Source organism: Lodderomyces elongisporus, chromosome 3 (genome assembly GCF_030384665.1).
Source record: "Lodderomyces elongisporus chromosome 3, complete sequence".
In the NCBI taxonomy this organism is placed as follows: Eukaryota; Fungi; Ascomycota; class Pichiomycetes; order Serinales; family Debaryomycetaceae; genus Lodderomyces; species Lodderomyces elongisporus.
Genome location: NC_083675.1, coordinates 2,050,997 through 2,073,484, shown reverse-complemented (window position 1 = coordinate 2,073,484; position 22,488 = coordinate 2,050,997). Strand labels below are relative to the sequence as shown.

The 22,488-nt window shown below is 37.8% G+C and overlaps 6 protein-coding genes across 6 annotated transcripts; 5 read left to right on the top strand and 1 right to left on the bottom strand. All coding sequences in view use genetic code 12, as the record gives it.

Moving 5' to 3' along the window:
- Positions 1 to 1,866: 1,866 nt before the first annotated feature.
- Positions 1,867 to 5,203, top strand: CTA8 (Heat shock transcription factor; the record flags this gene model as incomplete). The annotated part of the gene is made up of 2 exons (XM_001525615.2): positions 1,867 to 1,875; positions 2,645 to 5,203. 2 exons carry the CDS (start codon positions 1,867 to 1,869, stop codon positions 5,201 to 5,203), a joined length of 2,568 nt encoding a protein of 855 aa, XP_001525665.2.
- A 1,278-nt stretch (positions 5,204 to 6,481) lies between these two features.
- PVL30_003078 (uncharacterized protein) lies at positions 6,482 to 9,025 on the top strand (the record flags this gene model as incomplete). The annotated part of the gene is made up of 1 exon (XM_001525614.2): positions 6,482 to 9,025. One exon carries the CDS (start codon positions 6,482 to 6,484, stop codon positions 9,023 to 9,025), a length of 2,544 nt encoding a protein of 847 aa, XP_001525664.2.
- Positions 9,026 to 9,316: 291 nt separating this feature from the next.
- DAK2 (Dihydroxyacetone kinase 2) lies at positions 9,317 to 11,137 on the bottom strand (the record flags this gene model as incomplete). Its single annotated transcript, XM_001525613.2, has 1 exon — positions 9,317 to 11,137. One exon carries the CDS (start codon positions 11,135 to 11,137, stop codon positions 9,317 to 9,319), a length of 1,821 nt encoding a protein of 606 aa, XP_001525663.2.
- A 1,162-nt stretch (positions 11,138 to 12,299) lies between these two features.
- On the top strand, positions 12,300 to 14,591 carry PVL30_003076 (uncharacterized protein; the record flags this gene model as incomplete). The annotated part of the gene is made up of 1 exon (XM_001525612.2): positions 12,300 to 14,591. One exon carries the CDS (start codon positions 12,300 to 12,302, stop codon positions 14,589 to 14,591), a length of 2,292 nt encoding a protein of 763 aa, XP_001525662.2.
- A 528-nt stretch (positions 14,592 to 15,119) lies between these two features.
- On the top strand, positions 15,120 to 18,458 carry ARG81 (arginine metabolism regulation protein II; the record flags this gene model as incomplete). Its single annotated transcript, XM_001525611.2, has 1 exon — positions 15,120 to 18,458. The coding sequence occupies one exon, from the start codon at positions 15,120 to 15,122 to the stop codon at positions 18,456 to 18,458; it is 3,339 nt and encodes a 1,112-aa protein (XP_001525661.2).
- Positions 18,459 to 20,424: 1,966 nt separating this feature from the next.
- PVL30_003074 (uncharacterized protein) lies at positions 20,425 to 20,943 on the top strand (the record flags this gene model as incomplete). The annotated part of the gene is made up of 1 exon (XM_001525610.2): positions 20,425 to 20,943. The coding sequence occupies one exon, from the start codon at positions 20,425 to 20,427 to the stop codon at positions 20,941 to 20,943; it is 519 nt and encodes a 172-aa protein (XP_001525660.2).
- Between the last annotated feature and the right edge of the window lie 1,545 nt (positions 20,944 to 22,488).

The following is a 22,488-nucleotide window of genomic DNA, read 5'->3' as shown; positions in this document are numbered from 1 at the left end:
AGAGGACAGAATCTAAGGTCAAATGTAGAATGTTGATTTGACAAGATAGTGATTGTTGATGGAGGGAAACTAGTCTTTCCTCTTCTTCTTTGGGCTGTCTTATTTGTATTTGTCTTCAAGTAAACTAAATATTTATTTAGTTGATAATCTGTTACACGCGCGTATAGGAAAAGCTAAGTTTTTGCATTAATTACTTGCATGCGTCGGTTGCATGAAGTTTGCTTCTCGTGCATATCTCTATATACAAACACAAACACAAGCACAAACTATAGGGAAAGAAAAATAAGGTTAAGATTTTAACATTCTCCACTCTTGCATTGTATCTTGCGCCCGAGCCCCCAAACCTCAAAAATAAAAAAAAAATGAATAGAATACGTTGCATCTACACCACACCACTTTCTATTGTAATCGATGTTCAATGCCGGAAAAGAAGGCTAGCAATTGAATAAGTAGAAGTAAAAAAAAAAACTAGGAAAAGAAAAAGGAAAAAGAAAAAGGAAAAAGGAAAAGGAAAAAGAAAAAGAAGGAAATTACATTGACTAGTATTGATTGTTTTTGGTTGCTGTGGTTTTGAGCCAAAGAAAATTAATGAGTGAGTGTAGGAGTTGGTGGTGAAAATAGAACAATAAAAAATTAAACATAAAAAAAGAAAAAAGAAGAGGAAACTGTACAAGAATGATAAAAGTGGCAAGAAAAATGATTGTCTTCTATAATGATGCTTAGAACTAAAGTGGGAGTGGTGGCAAGTAGCAACAAAATCTTATCAATGGTTAGGTTTGATTAGCTTTCAGATATCTAGCTATCATAAAGTACTTTTCCCTTGAGACCATCTGTTTCTTTGTTTTTTTTTCTGCTTTAAAATCAGTAGAAACCATTCCGTATATCATCTAACTAACTGAGCATTCAAGATTTAAAGGTATCGATACCAAAACATGTGCACCACTACCTTTAAAACATACATCTATTCTTATTATTGTCATTATTCATGTTATTTTGTCAAACAACATTCGACTCTGGAAATGCATATAAGGGTCTATTACTTTATTCTCAACACAAATGTATTTTGGGTTTTTTTTTTCAAAACAACAGGTAAGGGGGTGCACACGGTCGGTTGCTTGCTTGAGTGGGGGGGGGGGGGGAGATCGAGAAAGGAAGGAAGGGTAGAAAAAGAGAATTGTGTAGAGTTTGTGTTGTTTGCTTTAGGTCGATTGATAATCTAATCTCCCACAATTGCTCAAAGTGGTAACAAACAAAGGTTAAAGACAAGTATTGTTAGCACTAAACAATTTATGTTCTCTCTCCTCTTTTGTTTGCGCTTTCTCTCTATCTCTCTTGCAAGAACTATTTGTAAGTTGTTTTTTTTTTTAGCGCGGAAGTTGTTTCATTATATGGCCCTTGAATTTTTTTTGATCATTATTAATAAGTTATTCAATTTGCAGCTTCCGAGGGGATTTATTTACTCCCATGGAAAAAGAAAGCCATCTAAAATAAGATCTCGATGTGGCACGTTTTCTCTTTCCTCTGGCCTGTGTTTCCTCTCGTATGTAGTAGAAGGTTCTAGAACTCACTCTACTTTCATTCCCCTAGTTTCTTCCCTGTCTGCTCGGTATTTTTATCTCTTTCTTTGTTAAACGGCACCTTTTTTTTTTAATTACGAGTTGTCTTAACTCATTTTCCACATCTTTATTATCTTTTCCTCTCCAAATTTGGATGTTCTAAAGTACATAAAGAAGAAAAAAAAAACTCCCTTGCTGTGCCTCGTTATATGGAATGGTCCCGCCGTTTCCGGATATCTCTTCTTGCGTTATTTTGCTTCTTCCTTCATTTTTCTCCTATTTTTAATTTTTTTATTTGGAAATGGAAACAATGTTTAGAGTTTTACCCAAAAGTGTTTCAATATTCCAAAGCAGTTCATTAGATATTGAGTGAGGGATAAGGATGGTCGATTAGAGGTCTAGAACGGAACTACAATAGTCTAATGTGAGTGCATGGTGCATAACTCTTAGAAGAAGGTCTCAATAAGTGCACACCATATTGTATCCGCTCAAAATGTCGCAAAAGTATTTCACGCAAATTTCCATTTCCGGGGATGTGCGACACGACACAGAAACGACAATCCTTCATCAAACTCAAAATGAAAAAAAAAGAAATGAAACGCAGAGGTCGCAAATGCTCTTCTGTTCCTTTTATTATTTTATGTAGAAGGAAGCAAAAAAAAAAACTAAAGAAGTAAGAAGCAAAAGCAAAGAACCACCACTACATTTACTATTAACCAACAACATCTCATTAACATCGTATTGAGCAACTTTATTTCTTCTCCATTTTCTTTTTCTTTTTTTTGTTTGAAAAGAAAAAAGGGTGAAGAGGATAATAGTACATACTACTTCAATAGCACCACATTTACCACTATAACCCCTCCTTCAACCAAGTTAACTTTTCACCCCCCCCTCCCTATTTACTTCCCCAGTTTGAAAAATTAACAATAGGGTAAACCCAGATTGTATGCTCCCAGAAATTTAACATCTAGAGCATATAGAAGTAGCTGTTATTATCATTTATCATTCTCTTGCTTTTAAACAATACTACTGTTTAACAGCTAATTGGGGGAATTAAAAACAAAAAAAAAGAAATAAGAAAAATAAAGAAAGCCAAAATAGATCAGAAAAGTGTATATAAAGGGAGGCTGATCACCTCCGAAAAGGGGGATAATCTGGAGGATGCTTCCGTCACATCATCAAAATCACCATCTTCAGATATCCCCAACCAGATCTCTAATCAATCTTATAAACAACCACCACAATCGTCGCCGAAAATACAGGAACTACTACCGCAATCACTGATATCGCTATCGCCAACACTATCAACCTCGAAGATCATGAATATGGCAACAGACTATAGAGACCCATTACTAGACTTGCTTGGACCCTCCATGGACAACCTGCACGCTTCAGTCGATGATATACAAATGATAAATCGGAACGGAAACATCAACAACAATAACATCAACAACAGCACCAACAATAATAACCACGGGTTTGGTTCAAATCACCAATTATTTCAACAACATTTCCCTCACATGTCACCAGGAAGTTTTGGTATCGACTTGAATCAAAGTCAAAACTATAACGAAACCCAGGGACAAGGGTATGGACAAGCTAAAGCGCAAGGACAAGGGAATGGTCGCGGTCAAAATGGCGCCAATGCACCACAAACACCTGTGTTGAATCATCAACAATACTATAGTACCAACTTTGACTTTGGCTCCCCAAACCACATCAGCAACTTTGAGAAAATCCAGGAATTGGAACAATCTCCACCTCAACAAGTTAAGAAACCAAGTGTGCATGTTCCTTCATCTACTGATGGCTCATTATCAGCAGACCAAGACTTTGATTTACAAGTATTCAACAAAACAAACCCATCACTGTTTTACAAGGAAATGTCGCTTCCACCTTTACCACCACTATCTGAATCTGTGTTGCCTCGCAACTACAAACCATTGGATATCGCCCAAGTACACCAAGAACTTTCCAAACCACAACAGCCTCAAATACAGGCACATGCAAGTAACAATCACAATAAACGCAGGAAACAAGAGGCGGGGCCAAAAACTAGGCCAGCATTTGTGATGAAGATTTGGTCCATGGTCAATGACGAAGCCAATAAGGAATACATTAGATGGAATGATGATGGTAAAACTTTCCAGGTTTTTCACCGTGAGGATTTCATGAAACTCATCTTGCCCAACTATTTCAAACACAACAATTTTGCAAGTTTTGTTAGACAGTTGAACATGTATGGGTGGCACAAAGTTCAAGATATTAATAATGGGACCATGAACCAAAACTGTGATAGGCATGGCAACGGTGGTCAAGATGAGATTTGGCAATTTGAGAATCCGAACTTCATTAGGGGCCGCGAAGATTTGTTAGACAAAATTATAAGAAACAAGAGCACACCAGGACAGGACGACGCGCAGGACGCCCCAGTTACAAATGCTAGTCTCTCGTTGATCCTCTCTGAGTTGGAAACCATCAAGATGAATCAGTATGCTATTACGGAAGATTTGAGACGGGTTAGACATGATAACAAGGTGTTGTGGCAGGAGAATTATCTCAATAGGGAGAGGGCTCAAATGCAAGCTAGGACGATGGACAAGGTGCTCAAATTTTTGGCAGCTGCTTACGGCAATGGCAACAAGCTTTTGGATACTCAAAATCACCCGTTGGCGCATTTCCCACAATCAGTAAGGAACTCACCTATGCTTCGTAGAGCACAAACACATACTCAATCACAAGGTCCGCAACAACCTACTGACTTAAATGCTTCACTCGATTCTAATATTATTAATAATAATAGCAGTAACAACAATAACAATCACAACAACATCAATAACAAAAGCAGCCACCAACAGCAAACCCATACAGAAGATCACAATTCACCGGTCTATCAATCTCCCTCGTCGTCAGAAGCGCTGTATCAACAAATGCAATACAAGCCTAGATTACTTCTCACAGACCAAGCACATGCACGCAGGCCTTCTGTTAGCAGAACGCAATCCTCTCCAGCCTCGATTGAAGAAATTTTCAGGTCGCACAATAAGGCCAGATCAAATGAATCCAACTTGAAGAATATGTATCAGCATTTGGTAAATCAGGATCCCGCGACATCGCCACATCCATTGTACACGGATTTAACTATACCAACCAATCCAGCGTATGATAGTATGGAGACACAATTGAAGAATTCTGGACAGTCTATTGAGCAAGTGCAGGATTGGATAGAGAAATTGAGTCAGCAACAAGAATTAGCTCAAAAAGATGGCTTACATCTTGATGCAAAATCGAATGGTTCAAATAATGGGGTTGATCCTAGTGTTAGTGCGGGTGCTAGTACAGGTGCTAGTACAGGTGCTGATTTTGCTTCTGGTGCAAACCCCGCTAATAGTGATCACAATGATATATTAGCTCACGACCCAACGTTGGACCATTTCAATATTGATGATTACATTCAGAATGGAAGTCCCGCACCTGCGCCAGGTTTTCTAAACACTAGTGCCGTTAATGGATTTTCTTCTCCGCAACCGGAGCTGGCCCAATTGCTAAATGGATATGCGAATCCACGCCCCTCGAGTAAAAAAAGAACGATCCATGAGATCTATGATGGAACAGAGGAGGAAGAAGGAGAAGAAGAAACAAAGTAAAGAACAAAATTGAAGGCTTGAAGAGATTTTGTTGAGGATGCTATACTAGATATCGTCGGTGAGATTTATTATTTTTTTCTTCTCTATTTTTAATTCTACCGTGTTACAGTTTTATATACATTAATTGAGTAACGAATCATTTTTTTCTTTATAAAAAAAAAAAATTCAATAATAAACAAATAAATAAATTTTACAGCGAAACTTGACAAAAGTACTGTTAGCTTTGTTTCCTTTTGTAGGGCTGTTGATGATAATGCCATGGTAAAATTTTTTACTCCACATCCGGATTTATATCCGTTCTAATCCGTCTTTAAATTGCGCATCGTCATGTATAGAAGAAAAGGCTGGACTTCTGTCTGTGCTTCGTAACGCCTATGGTAGCTTAAAAGATTCGGAAACATAGACTTTTTTTTTCCCCTTTCTTTTGGGCATAAATACACACACACACTAATATACATATATACATATATACATATATACATATATGCCTATAGTCATAACATAATTTCAAGAGTAGGGCAATGGCGTAAATTTCATGCGTTCCCATTTCACATTCTACTGTTTGCCGTTGCCTCCGATGAAACAAAAATCCACCTACTAATAATTTTTAACTACAGGTTTTTGCAATATTTTGTTGTTTTTTTTAATTGCTATATTTCTAATACCTTCCTGTTACTAAATTCCGGGTTAGCATAATGCTCTGCACTTGAACACTTGAAGGACACCCTCGAACTCGAAGTTTGTTTTTTAAATGTTACAAAAGTATCTAGAGAATTGCGCAATATTTTTGTAGAACTGCATGTGTAAACAATATGTAGGCAATCTTGCCTACTGCAGAAGGCAGTCCAAGAGAGAAAATAAAAAAAATAAAAATCAAGAAGCGCCATTTTCTTTCTCCTCTACTTCCTCTTCCTCTTCTTCATCTTCCTCTCATTTTTTTTATTATTTTAATGTTCTAATTTCCGCTTTTCCTTCCAACCTTTTCCCAACTGAGATTGAATTTCTTTACCTATAATAAGAACCCAAACAATCAATAGTACTACTAAGGCAATTTTTTACTAGCAACGAAGAACGCTAACGGAGGATCATTCTTTGCTATATTCTACAAAAATCAGCTGATACTCAATCATAAGATTCAGTCATCTTATCTCAAATTATCAGGAAACATCGAAACCACGACAAACAAAAAACAAAAAAATAAAAAATAAAAAACAAAAAAACAAAGGAAAGAAATAACAGGTAAAAAAAAAAAGAAAACGAAATAAATTACACTTTAGAATGTCAACAGGAGTATTGGATTTGGGACTACGGCAATCAGCTGGGAAGCGGATCTACAGTAAAGGTGGATGTCGAGAATGTAAACGACGCAAAATCAAGTGCTCAGAAGACAAACCGGCGTGTTTTCAGTGTGCCAGACTCAAGAAAGAGTGCTCATACCCTGCTGCCGGTGAAAAAGTTTTGAGGGTGCTGAGGAAAAAGCAGAAATTGCAACTGGGTGATGAGCAATCACCCGATTCGGCTGGCGAAGGCAATATAGATGGGAAACCTGAAACTAGTGCTGCAGGCGTTAGTGGCACTATGCAGAATATTCCTGATGTGAACGTGACATTGCAACAACGACTGGACTTACCATCACTGAGTTTCCTACATAATAGAGGCGCTGGAACTACACAGGGCGGCAATTATGACGACCAGTTTCATGACAAGTTGAGAAATTTTGGCAAATCGGAGCAACAAATTGCCTACCACTCTCTTCAGCATGATCCTGGCAACAACAACAATAACAACAACAACAACAACAACAATGGCAACAATGGCAACAACAATGGCAGCAACAACCAACCACCATTTATGCTGCATCCGTCTGCGCAAATGCCGCAGATGCTGCACCAATCTCCGCAATACAATATTGCGAGGGCACCACGACCATATTTGAATCAACCACAAGGACCAATCCCAGCTGCACTTCCCGACCCAGGGTACAGACATGATGAAAACTTTGCTTTAAGATTACAGCTTCCGCCAATCACTAGTCGCTCAAGGGAAAGCTCCATGCTTGTTGGAACTTCATCCCTCACGAATAAGTTAAACTTTGAACTGCCATTAAACAAATTGACACCGCCTGGAGGTAGCGTCACAACCACAACAAATCTTCCTGGAATTTTAGGTGGGAATGGTGGTCCAGGAAACAGTAACAACAATATCAGTGGGAGTAGCATTAGCAGTAGCAGTAGCAGTAACAGTAGTGGTCGTGACGGACCGAGGGGAGATATGCCACTTGATACCAATGGGAAATATTCTGCACCAGCTCCTGCACCAGCTTCTGCACCGGCTTCTACTCCGGCTTCTGCTCTGGCTTCTGCTCCGCTTCATTCATCGAATATCATGACCCCTCAGGATGAGCAGTACCTTGACCAAAAAGATCTCAAGGTTCTTGCTGACGACTTGAATAAAATGGTAAATGGGATTTTATATGAAAAGGAGAAAAACCCTGAATCCTATGGAGATAAAGATATTAATCCGTCGATAAAGAGCCGCCAATCGGCTGACAACAACAGACCCATCAAGAATATCTCAGTTGATTACATCAGGTTGGAAAACGAGAATGACCAGGTCTATTTGGAAGAGTTTTATTACAAGTTCTCATACATTGTTTTGCCATTTTCAGCATATGATACACAAAGTCAAGCATACTATAATCCTGCAAGAGATATACTATTGAGCAGTGCGGCGGATTCCAATTATGTACTTGCAGCGTTACTAGCATTTGGTGCTCGCTCTAAATTCCTTTCATCAAAAAGACCCGAAGACGAGGACTACTACTACTTGTACTTGCTCGATTGTGTCAAACTGCTTGGTCCAGCAATAGCTGATGACAAGACGCTAAACACCAAGATTGAAAGCGTTTTACTCACTGTGCTATTTCTTGCAGCTGCAAACGCTTCTAACCCAAAGCAAGACTGGCGACCACATCTAAAAGGTGCCAAAGATTTGCTTTGCAAGATGTCAAAAAGTGTTAGCCACTCTAGAGTACTCATCTTTTGCAAATGTTGGTTTATAACGTTGGAAATATTGGCCGGAATCAGTTCTAATCGCGGAGGTACCTTGGTAGATGATGAAGAGATTACAGAGTTAATCAACTCTGGTAACTTGTATGAAAAAAATGTTTTAGTTGACCTTGGCATCATTATGGACAATGGGTTCAATATCATGGGAGGATATCACAATGATAGCTTTGACTATTTCCAAAAACTTATCAGGATACTTAATCGGAAACGCTCTAAAAAGCTCAACTTGCGTGACTCAAGACAATACATAAAACTCTTTGCAGAGTTCCAACGACTTTCGGAGATTAAATTCATTGACGAAAATGGAGTAATTTCCTCCAACGCAATAGGTATTCTTGTGGAACAAACACCAAACAAGAGTATAAGTTGGATGGATGTTAGTCACCAATCATACATCCAGGCAGCAATGATCACACTACTTTTAAATTGTTTTGAAGAATCATACAGCTCGCCACAAGTACAGGTTCTCACCCGCAGCATCATCAAGATGATCTCATTCACCACAGATTATCATCCACAACCATTGTTTAATAATGCCGTGATGATGTTGCAATGGCCTGCATTGGTTGCGGGTTCAAACGTAGAGACAGAAGAAGACAAGGAAGCTGTACGAAATTTTTTCAAGCTGCTGTCCGAAGCTGGTTCAGGTGGTGCAATGATTGCACTAAACCGAGTAGAGAAGATTTGGGCCAGACGTGAAGGCTTAACGCTGGAAGATGATGGGCATGAGTCAGAGGATCTTTTATCTTATTAAATCATGAGTAACTTTTTACTGTTTGTATTATGAATGTACTTTTCCTTTTCTCTTTTCTCATTTTCTTTTTCTCTTTTAGTTTTTTTTTTTTAACATTCTATCCTTCTTTTCTCTAATTTCTATTTACTCTTTTAGAAAATCCTTTGCTATTCGTTTATTCCTTTACATAATTCCTAATTTTTACTCTTTTCTTTTCTTTTTGAATCTTCTCGAATCCTGATTTTTTAAAGTTGTGTATTTAAAGATAAAAGGGTAAGGAACGAACTGAGGAAAGAATCAACATTTATATATTTAGTTAACACTATTGGCAAATCCTTCTATCAAGGCCAATAACCCAACAGCACCCGGATCAGGTATACCGCCTTCAGCTTCCAAGTCTTCCTTGTTTACATAACTCGATCTTCCAAAGCTGGCCTCCAATTTTTTAGTCTCTTCACATCCCTTCTTAGCTGCCTCGACTGCTTTGCTCAAATCACCAGTATCTTTAAATGTATCAACAAATGGTTGCAATGAATCAATCATGGTTCTTCCACCAACACGTGCTTTGGTATACTTGAATAAACCGTCATGGAGGGCATTGTACAAGGCATCGGCTACTATCTTTGTGCTGACTTCTTTTGCATCTTTTAAGTTTTGCACTAATGCAGTAAGATAAATTGAGTATAATCCACCCGAAGTACCTCCCATGCTATCTTCGACAAGTTCGGTGATGCGATAAAGTGTGGCTACTGGGTCGGAAAGATGCGATTGAAACTCTTTATCAGATTTCAATGCTTCTAAGATGGAGTTAGCACCACCAGCCAAGGTCTCCCCACAATCACCATCTCCAACCAATGTGTCGTAATGTGTTACTTTTGGCTCAGCTTTAAGAAGGTTTTCCAACGCGGCTTTCAAATTTTGTTCAAATTGTTTAGCGTCAATCTTTAAATTTGAGGTAACAACGGATTCATCCTTCATTGGTGACTCAATTGTTCTATCTTGTTTCCCACTCTCGTCCCAGTATTTGGCATCGTATGTCTTTGGTTTCCACCCTGGAGCATTTGTTGGCGTGTCCAAGAACTTCAAAACATCTTCCAGCTTAAATTTCGCGCCCTTGCTCTTGTCAATATTGGACAAATTAAGTAAGGTAATGGAGAACCCAGGAGAGTTAAACGAAGTAACAAAGTCACTGACAAAAATCCTCTTTGGAGCCTTTTTGAATGGAAGATTCTTGATAACGTGTTCCGTAATTGCAAACAATTCAAAAGAAGATGTACCACCAAGATTATTAATCAAGAGAACAAAATCATCATTATCCAAATCAAAATCAACATAATGACGTTCTTGATCCGAGGGTGAGACTAGCTTTTCAATCATATCCTTGATCAACTCATCAAGATTAGGAATAGGTTTTAATTTCGTTCCCGGTTCGTTATGAATACCTAATCCTAACTCTGCCTCATCATCATCATTGAACTCAACCTTGTGCTCGTCCTCTTCCTCTTGTGCAGCTTTACCAGGTACAGAAGTTCTATCTAAACTTGCTCCCAATGTAGCCAAATTCTCATTCACAAGACGGCCAAAATCACTGATTTCTTTCAAACTAGCGCTTGTGTCCAATGCGGTGGCTGCACCCAATACTTTATGAATCAATGCAGTACCTGCCAACGCTCTCCTTCCAACCATCTTGTTTTGCTTTCTGCCCACAGCAACATCGTCACTAACAACAACTAACTCCACATTATAATTATCACTCTTGGCCCGTTCAGCAGCTAAACCAAAGTGCAAGACATCACCAGTATAATTCTTTACCACAATAATTGTACCTCTTTCTTTATCACCTTTGGTCTTGATAGCAGCCATGATTTGCTTTGTCGAAGGTGAGGCAAAAATGTGGCCACTAACGGCGGCATCTAACAAGTTCTCACCAACAAACCCGCCATGTAATGGTTCGTGACCTGCACCACCACCACTGATCACGGCAATCTTGCTCTGTGTATCCGAATGTGGGTTGAATATGACTTTTTCTGTAGGGATTAATTTAGCATAAGGATTGGCGGCAAGAAGACCTTCAAGTTGAGAAAGAACAATGTCTTCGTTTTCGTTGTATTTCCAATGCTTAGCCAATGTCATTATGTTGTTTGCTTCTGTTGCTTTTTTTTGTTTTTAAAAGAAGAAAAAAAAAAAAAGAAAAGAAAAAAGTGTTCGAGTAGAAAGAATAGAAGATATATAACTGTAACCAAGAATGAACAAAAATCCCAGCAAGGGAAATGAACTCCGAATTTATAATTTCTCAAGAAATGAGTGAAGGGAGGGTAAGTGTGTGTGTGTGTGTGTGTGTGCGGAGGTTTAGGGTTCTGGATGTGCGTTTCGTATTTCTGTAGCAATGGTTAGTAGTTTCGGTACTTGCGGCACGACTTGATTGCAAAGTATGATGTCATATTTCGTAAATGAAAGTCCAGTAAAAATAAAATGTGAGTAAAAAGCATCAATTTCATTACTTCTTCGTTACACCAAGCAAAAATTGTATCAATCCATTTGCAAATAATAACAAAAAGTTGATACATAGTCGAGGGATAACATAAGAAGAAGGTTACTAAAGAAACGAGGGAAAGATGAGAGGAGGGGTAGGGTAAAAAGGAAAAGAAAAGAAAAGAGGGAAGGGGGGGTGTTTGTAGCAAATAAACTGCTTAGAATCTTGGGAAATTATTGCTTGTGGTATGTATGGAATGATTAGTTCACTGGTTTTATAATTAAGAGGCGGTGTGGGGGGAGGGGGGGTTGAATGGGTGAATATTTGGAGTGATGCATTTTGGGTTTGGTATAAGAAACGAAGAACTCTCTACTACTATTGTAATGGTTACCTGATAAATTCCAATCTGTAAGAGGCATCCAGAGAAACAGAATTATTTCCCTCCTTTTTTTTGTTTTTATCTTTTCTTTTGCTTCTAACAATTTTCATTAGTAGTTGTGGTGGTGGTTCTGGTCGCTGTTCTTGTTGTTTTTTTTTTGGCTATTCATTTATTCTCGCTACCACCACCTCACCCTTCTTCTTTCTCTTCTTTCTCTTCTTCTTTTTCTTCTTCTGTGAAACAAAATAAATCACTTTATACCATTCATGGGAATCGCGCGAAAGCGCAAATTCTTTTCGCTTTGAGATCAACCAAAGGTTAATACTTCCCCAGATCACACAGTATTGCAAGACCTTCCACTTTGTCACCATTCCTCCCTCCTCCCCCGCCTTTATTGTTATCCCCTGCTTTGTATTCACATACATACACGTATACGAGACCAAATGCCCGATAAACCTAAACGACAATACAGTAGAGGAGGGTGCAGAGAGTGTAAACGACGCAAGATCAAATGCCTGGAGGAGAAACCAGCGTGTTTAAATTGCACAAGACTAGATAAAGAGTGTTCCTATCCGAAACAAGGGGAAACAGTGCAACGAGTTTCAAAGAAAGTGTTGGAGATGAATTCTCGGCTATATAATGTTCTTGGAGAAGGCAAACTGATTTCAAGTTTGCAAGAACAAGAAACAGAACGAGAAATTGGTGGTGGTAAAGGAGAAGCAAGATTACTACGAGAAGTAATCGAAAGACAACGAGCGCTACATAAAAGGACCTCCTCCTCCAGGACGAAACGGAAACGACCATTTACAATCCATATATATAATGGACCAGAAAGCAAAAGTAGAAAGATAAAATCCACAGTTGAGGATGGAGAAACAACAACAAAAGAAGAGAATATGTATTATAACAATGACCCTTTCACAATACAAAGCTTGTACCTGAATGCATTTCATACAAGTTCTTTTCCTCAAAGCAACTTGCGTGGTGTACAACAACAGCAACAGCAGCAACAACAACAACAGAGTCAAGGTGAAAGAGAAATTGAAAGACAACATACATCACCTGGAACACCGCCCTTGACCTCACCACCAATACAGCTTGCACAAACCCTGATACCAGGACAGGCCCAGTCACTAGGGGCAAATTCATTACCCACTGTAAATGACCTTGTCAACCCGAACCCTTTGCTACTTGGTGATGTTTATAGTAACGATGATTTGGATATATTGGCAATGGACTTGAACAATCTTGTTAATGACATTATGTTTACTTCCAATATTAGCTATAACCCTGAACCAAATCAAGTGCAGAAAAACTTACTTGAACCGGGCTTCATCATCTCAACACCATATTCAGATGATATTCCCAAGCACATTCCCATAAACTACATTACACTCAGCACAGATGACGAAAAGCGCTATCTCAAGGAATTTTACGACAACTTTGCCATGGAGATCTTGCCATTTGGGGCATTTGATAAAAATACAGGACAGTATTCAAATCCAATCAGAGATGTGATTATGAAATATGCATCAAAAGAACCATTTTTGTTATCGGCTATCTTGTCGCAAGGAGCCAAACTAGCAGCAGATAACACGGAAGACCTGTCGACAAAAAGGAAAGATTTGGAAAACTGTGGCACTTATCTATCTGCATGTTTGAAACTACTTGGACCAGCTTTAAGCAGAAACAGAGATAAGCTGGTCAAAAACGACTTGACATCAAATATCGAAAGTATTCTCATCACTGTGTTGCTTCTCACCTCGTCGAATGCCACCACTGAAAAGCAGAGTTGGCGACCACATTTAAAAGGTGCTAAGGATATAATAGTCAAGGCCACAAGTAGTAAGATTCGACTGTCAAAAACGTTAATCTTGTGCAAGTTGTGGTTTGCTGATTTTGAGATTTTGGCAGGTTTGAGTTCCGACTTAGGCGGCACGCTAAGGACAAAGGAAGAGATGAATACTGTTTTTAATTTTGACGATGAATATGAAAAATCCATACTTAAACAGTTTGATCTTATTCAAGATAATGGATTTAATGTCATGTCGGGATACCATGTAGACTGTATATCTTATTTCAAACGTCTTTCAGAATTGGTGAGACAAAAGCGAGAGAATGAGAGGTATTTATCTGAAGACTCATTTGAGTACTTGGAATTGATCAGTGGGTTTTACAATCAGTATAATTTGACATTCTATGCTAGAGTGCCATATACTTCATCTTCCACAACTTCTACTACAAACCCATCCTCATCATCTTCACTGACATCATCTCCAACGAGTAAAGGAAATTTGATGGACACTATTCAAAAATTAGACGGATCATCGCTTATTGTAAGCTGGATGGATATTTCACAGCAAGCATATTCTTTGGCTGGCATTATTAGTGTATTTACTGAAATTTTATTGAATCCCCCAACTTCAATACACATCAAGCAATTAGTGGCAAAGATTGTTGGTTTAATCGAGTGCTTTCAAGACACCAAGGATTACATGCAAATGCATTTTCCCTACGCTTTCCTGATGATCCAATGGCCAATTGCCATTGCGGGAATGAATTGCACAGAGAAAATGCAATATCCCGTTATCGAAAACTTTTTCAACATTTGTTGCCAGTTGGGTTCATATAATGCAAAGTTTACACTTGAGCGGATTAAGAAATTTTGGGAAATGCGTGACTCTGGCCAAGCAGTAGAGAATGAACCGGAGACGCATGATAAGATAGCGTATTGAATGATAATAATGGGAGGGGCTAGGAGAAAGGAGAAAGGAGAAAGGAAATTTTAAAAATGGCAAATGACAATTGGCAAATGAAATATTTTTGTGTCTAAGCTTATTCTAATAGTGCTTTGAGTGTCCTATTTTCCCACCCCTTAACAGGAATGGGGGAGGAAAAAAAGGAGGGGAAGTGAATAAAAGATTTGCAAATTCTTTTCCATGTATTTTGTGAAATTTACTATACTAAATTATTCAGTTCCTCTCTCTCTTTTTTTTTCCTCTCTCTTTTTTTCTCTCCAAAATAGAAAGTTTAAGCGATACGAAAGCCGCACACGTAGTTAAAAAGATGAATGGTAGAAGATGGCCTGAAGGAAAGAATTATATATTGCACGGAGAAGTAGAAAGAGAAAGAAAGAGAGAGAGAGAGAAAGGGGAAATCATATCTGCAACAAATTCTTTCCATTTGAGTAACTTAGAGAGAAGAGAGAAGAGATCAAGTGATACGAGCTAACGTACCGTACAGATAACTAGTTACTACAACAGATGTCTCCCATTGATACTACGCACCCACAATCTCCGACCAAGCTGTCAAGCACGTCTCCCACACCAACACAGACACAGACACAGACACAGACATCAACATCGACATCAACATCAACATCAACACAGGCACAAGCACAAGCACAAGCACAAATAGAAACAGAACCATCGGTAGAACCAGCATCGTCGCATGCCTCGATTTTCCCAACAGAGTCAATCACTCCAAGCACTTTAGCCACACAAACTGCTCAAAATGACCAGATAACTCCATCGCGTGAACAACCAAAGCGACGATTCAAGACATTTAAAGGTTGTCACACATGTAGGAGCCGAAAAATCAAATGTGATTTGGGCAAGCCACATTGCCAGAAATGCATAAAAGCCAAATTGACATGTGCTGGATACGATATCAGACTACGGTGGTCCAAACCAATAGAGTTCAGACCTATTTATAATGGTGAAGGAGATGGAACTGGTGCTAATTGTCCTGCAAATAGTAGTAATATTTCGGTTAATAGCTGCGACGTAAAGTCCACAAAAGTGATATTCAGAACAATTGATGAGATGAGAGATGAAGACTTGCGAAGAGAAGGAACACCCACTGCACCGGAACAACTTCATTATAGAAGATTGATTGATTTTGTTGTATGGAAAGAGCCCTACAAGACATATGATGACATGGATAGGGATCTTGCGTATTTACAAACTCACACTGGCAATACGCAAGATGTGAATCCACAAGACGCGACGAAAATGAAAGGCCCATTTGGTGTGTTTCGTGGCATCAAACATGAGAAACGAAGACAGCAACGTAATCAACGGCAACAATACAAGAAACCAAAAGTTGCAAAACCAAGTAAGCTGGTGACAACCAATCCACTGCAACGCCAAGCCCAACACCAACAAAAACGATCACCCCACAAGAATAACCAAATACATACAAAGGAAAACATTCAACAATTTTCACCTAGTTCAGCTATTGAATCCCCACAATCTATGACAATGGCCAATGACGCTTCTCAGATTTCAATGGATGCTGTCCCGCAAGATCAATTTTGGTTATCAAATGAGTTAAAAGATGCGGCGTTGATTTCAGCTGCTGCCTTGGACACGCACTATCTTGATTTGATGAACAACTACGATTTGAACAATAATATGCCCATTGCGAACGATGCCAATTTCGATGGTTTTGGCTTTAATCTTAACAATCCTGATTTGTTAAATTTAGTATTTCATAACAAAGCTCAGCTATTCAACTCTATACCTCCACAACTGCAACCGCAACTGCAACCACAGCCACAACCGCAATCGCAATCGCAATCGCAAACTCTGTTGCAAACGCCTTCTTCGGTTGCAAACATGTCTATGTCGAATATCCTAAATCATCAGCACCACCCTCAAAATGCAACCCCACAACAACTGCAGCAACACTATAATTCAGATGCTTTAATTGATCCTATACATTACTCCAATTTTTCCAACTTTTTTTACAATAACCCATACCAAATGAATGATAATCTTGAGATTCAACTCCATGCACAAAGCACTGGTGCAGATGATCTGGAGGTTGTTGAAGGCGATCGCTCAAACGACTCGACATTGTTGGCCACAATAATGAAAACAGTGCAGAACCCACTCCGTGTCAACTTTGATCTTGGTTTACCCAAGCAGCAATTTGGTATACCAAGTACAGCATTGCAAGTGCAACCTTTAACTCGGTATTTGCTCAACTACTATGTCACAGACGTTGCTGATCTAATGACGGTGATTCCACTTACAGAAAACCCGTGGAAGGCGATATATTTTCCACGCGCATTGATGGCAATTGGAGAATTACTGGCTTTGGGGAAGACCACCACGGCAAAAAATGCATTATTGAATGCATTACTTGCAGTCTCGGCATTCAATTTACAATCCAAGTTTCCAAAAAATTCGGAGCCAATGAAATTCTATCTTAATTTGGGCATTGCGTTGAGAAACCAGGCTAGTTTGTTTGTTAAGCAGTTGTTGAATCTGAACCAAAAGAACAATAACAATATCCAAGCAGGAATCGAGCATTGTGTGAGTCATGAAAAGTACAAAGATGTGCTTTGTGCAGTAATGACAATGATCAGTGTTGATTTAGTTTGGGGTACCATGCAAGATACTGGATTATACATCACATGGTGTGGGAAAGTGATTGTTGCCAAAATGGCTAATAAGAAGAAGCTTTCATCCAAAGCACGGATTTTGCATCGGATTTTTCTGTCGTTAAAATTAATTCAGGACTCTACGAGCTTACAGTTTGAAAGTGTCAGGGATGATTTTGACTCCAATGCAGGGTTTGGTTACGATGTTAATGGAGATAAATTTGGCAAAACTGCTCAAATTAACAATAGCAATAATAAAAACAATAACAACGGCAATAGCGGCAATAGCAGTGGTAGTGGAGGTGGTGATAACAGTTACCAAAGAAAGATACCCACAAACAAGGGGAGAATAGACTTTATTGTAAACAATTCTTTTTCAAGCCCGAGGCCAACAACAACCACTACATCTCCGCAGTTTGTGAATAAGAAATTGATCAACACCAAAAAGAATGATGAGAACTTTGCCACGGATGCATTGTATGGTTTGCCAAATTCTTTAATTTTGTTGTTTAGTGAAACAGTTGAGCTCCTTCGTGTTAAAATTTACTATACTGGAATCCGAAAGTCCCCTCCTCTGGACTATGGACCAAGAGTGCAAGATTTGGATAAAAACTTACAAGATTGGAGACTCGATTGGGAACTTTTTGCTGGACAAAATCTTAACGGTGGTAGTTTTGCTGGTGAAGGATACAATCTGGCCAAGGTTGTTGGCTCAGGTTTGAACTCCCCAACATCGACTTCTACGCATACTGTGCAAAGAGAGAAGGGTGTTGGTGATGGTGATGGTGGTGACGGGAATAAAAAGTTTTTTTCTTCAATGCATGAAGCAACTTACCATCACATCATGTCATTCTACCATGCGTTGGTGATTTATTTCAATAGATTTGTTCTAGGTGTTGCTTCGTTTAAGCTTCAAAATCGTGTTGAATCGACGCTTTATCATTTGAATTCAATTCAAGAGCTTATAGCACAGGGCAAAGCGAATATCATTCCGTTGTTTTGGCAAGGTTTTATAGCTGGGTGTGAAGCAAAATCAAGTGAATTGCAAGTGGGATTTAAAAAATGGGGAGCAGATATTGCGCAGTATTTGGGGAGTTATTGGGGAGCAAGACAAATTATGCTTGAGGTGTGGAGAAGAAGGAGGATGAAAGAGAGTAAAGATGATTGGGTCAGTGTGGTGCAGGATTGGGAAATGAATCTCATGTTGAATTGAACAAGTCTAGAGTGATTTAAATGATAAAGAAAGAGAATGGCAGAGGAGGCGGAAATGAACTAGGAAGAGGATAATTGGAGTTTGGTATTTGGTATTTGATTTGATTTTATTTGTGTTGAAGTGGTGTAGACACGAAAGTGAATCAAAGCCACATCACACAATAGAATTACGTCAGTTGATGAACCCAGCATGATATAAACCAGTTACACGACTACCCAACAAAAGATAAAAGAAATAAAAGGAAAGACAAGAGCCATTGAGACAAATGGCAAGTAAAAATAGACATAAATGGAAACATACAAGATGTAGAAGTAGATATATAGAAGTATCACTGATATATATGAATCCATGAATAATAGAATATGTCATCAAGAGTACTTAGAATTCAACAATTATTGTGCCTTGATGATTAACAAAGCATAGCATATCAGTAGAAACGATAAATCGACGAGTAATTAAATGAGCACGAGATGAGTAGAGTTGTTGTTGTAGATACTTGGTAATGAAAGCCTGGTTATGTATTATTCGTGGTACTCATACACAAGAAATGTTTGTTTTCTTTTCACACACACAGACACACACACACTCTCTCTCTCTTTTTTTTTTTTTTTTTTGGTTTTGGTTTTTGTTATTCCAATAGAACATATTAAGCATGTAAATTTGAAAAGAAATGGGATGCTATAAGAGGGTGTTCTAGATCTTTTTTTTTTCTTCTTTTGCAAAATGTGAATCTAGTCTGAAACAAAGAAAAAAAAAAAATTTGAAAAAGCCACTGAGAAAAAAAGAAAATAAAAAGTAAACTTCAAAGAAAGATGAACAAGTAATGAGAAGTCAAAAAAAAAAAACCAAAGCATCTCCAATGATGTTCGGCTAAGCTGCTTCGTGTAGTACTTCGTGTGAGGCTTCAACGATAATGGTGTTGAATTCAAAAAAAAAAAAAAAAAAAAAAAGGGCAAAGAGTAGTGATGCTTATTACTGACTACGCGTCTTTTTTTTATTTTGTTCTTTTTTGTTCTCCATCTCGCGCGCGAATACAAAACAACGCGCTCAGAAAATGGTGCGCGTTGTTTGTTTGTTTTGTTTTGGTTGTTCAAGGAGATCAGGAAGAAAATAAATAAATAAATAAACATACAATATTTTTTTGGTGGTGTTTTGTGGAACGTCAAGTTTCATGTTTTATGGTGAAAGTAAGGCCATGGCACTATGAGGATCTTCAATAATCATTGTTGTCTGAACTATTATCAATAAGTAAAGTATATTACTTTGCTCGAGGGCGTACCTGAACACGATATCTGTGAGTTGGAGCAAGAAATAATAAACAATACAAACAAAAATACCTTCCGAGTCATATTAAACGCGTTTTGATTAATTGATTAACTGATTAATTTATTTATTTATCTATTGGCAATTAGTAACGTATGGAAGGGTTCCTTGCTTATGAAAGAATAACAAACATTGAGGAATATGACAAGGCTTTTTCTTTTCTGCATCGGTTTGCATATGACGCCCTTCATATAATTTCTATGTTTGTTATTATATCTCCCGTTTAGCCTCTAGCTTTCACGATTATTATCATAACATTACTTCCACCTTCAAACAGTCTACACTCCACCCCCCCCCCCCTTTCACACTTCAAAACATCTAATTCAAGTTGACGATGAAGATGACTTACTTTGTTGGTAGAATAATTAACTATTAAAAAAAAAAGATATAATTAAAAAAAAAATTTAAGACACAGAAATAAAGAATATTTCGTGTTTTCCCTCGAGTAGACATGAATTGCCTTGAGCATCTCCCTGCCTGACTTCCTTAGGTCCAAAAGAATATAAATACCCATGAAGTCCAATCCTATTTCCTTTTTTTTTGGTACAAGTCTATTCCATTCATTCATTCATTCACTTTTAAACATCGTATACACATACACACATACATAGAAATATAAATAATATATATAATTAAAAAAAAAATGCAATTCTCAAACTCATTATTTTTGGCCGTCTCACTCATTGCTGCTTCAGTCTCAGCTGATGCCACTACAGTTGTTGCTGGTACAACATCTGTTGCTACTGTCACCGTTGATGGTGTTGAAACTGTTTACACCACATTCTGTCCATTGACTGAGAGCACAACCGGTGATGTTGCCAATGCTGATCAAACCTCAGCTCCACAAGCTGTTTCATCACCAGCAACTGTTGCTGCCGAGTCACAAGTTGCTCCACAAGAATCAACAGAATCAGACGAATACGTCGATGTCACAATTACCCCAACAGTGTTGGAAACTCAAAACGTTGAGGCTACTGAAACTGCACAATCCACATTGTTCACATCGAGCTTGAGTGCGAGCCTGAGTGTTGCTGCATACAATGGATCCAGCTCTGCTTCCGAAGCTGCTCAAGTGTCTACATATGTCGCAGGTGCTGCTGCTGTACAAGGTGGCGCCGTTGGATTGGCTGCCTTGGCTGGTTTGGCTGCTGCTTTGGTATAAGCTGTATAATTTGCATTTCTTTGAAAATAGGTGTCTTTTTGTTCCAATTTTTTCTTAAAAATTTTTTTCCAAATTTTTTCTCCAATTTTTCTATTACTTTAATTATTATTTAGATATAGACAGTTTTTATTTGATTATTTGCATTCATTTACCATATTACTACAATCCAATGTAGACCGTGAAAAAAAAAAGAAAAAAAACTTGCTAGATATACGCTACTAGATGTTATCTCTAATACCCATAGATGTTAACCTACTCTTCTTTATTTTTCATTTTTATTTTTATTTCTATCTTTGTTCTTGTTTTTTTGTTGGTATAATGTTTTGCACGATGTAGGAACTACACAACAAGAAAAGAGGTTGTATATATGAAGTCCATGTTTTTTATGTGACAAGGAGGGGAAAACGAAAGAGAAAATTAATTTATAATAAACAATGTGTATAAACTTTGAGTAATAGCGCTCATCGAACGCAATGTTTGGCTGCGAAACCTCATCAACTTTTCCATCTTTGGACCAATCATTTCGTTTACTGTATTTTTCTTCCTAGTTGTAATTTTTTTTAAATATGAAAAAAGGGCAATATTTGGTTTTATATAGGATACTTTTTTATTTCTGCTATACTTGCAAAAGAGGCTATTGAAAGCTGAGTCAATAGGTTGACAATCTTTTAAAAGTGGGTATTTTTGTATTTTGGTACTGAATTGCTACCAAATTACAACAATAATAATTATAAAAACGCAAGGTACATTACATATTTATAAACTTAGAATACAAGACATGACTGGAGGTAAGTAGAAGCAAAAAAAAAAAAAGAAGGCAACAATCAAAAGATTGTACCCAATCTCATTCTGTATGTAAAATATCAAAAAAGTTTTTCATATAAATCAGGAAGATAATTACTCACATTCGTTCTTACTCTTGTTTGGTTTTATACTTGCAAATGTGACCTAGTATTATATCTGTCACAGTACACGACCTTCCTCTTGCCAACTTGTAATTCAACTTAAGCTTAGAAGAAGACAAGCCTCATTACATCCTCGTCATAAATGATACGGCGAATGGAAATGTACAATATAGATGCTTTTTTTTAAGGAAACAAACAAACAAACAAACAAACAAACAAACAAACAAATGCTATAAATAGCATACTAGGCAAACGAGGCAAAAGAGGTGCAAGAGAAAGAGAGACTATTGCAAAATCTTGAACAGGGAGAGCTAAAAGAACAATCCATGAAGTCACACCAGTGCAACCTTAACATAGTCATCTGGTCTATTGATTTTTAATTTTTAATATTTTTTCTTCTTTTATCTTTTTTTTTTTCATTTTTTTTTCATTTTTTTTTTCATTTTTTTTTCATTTTTTTTTCATTTTTTTTTCATTTTTTTTCATCATTTTGTTCGGGTTCAAGTAATCTCTCTTTTTTTTCGAAAAGGTAAACCATTACTTTCCCTCTGTAGTCCTTTTTCTTTCCTAATTGATGAATCTTGTAACTTCCCAATTTTATCTATATTTACTTTTGTCTTTGTTGGGATTTCCTCTTTTT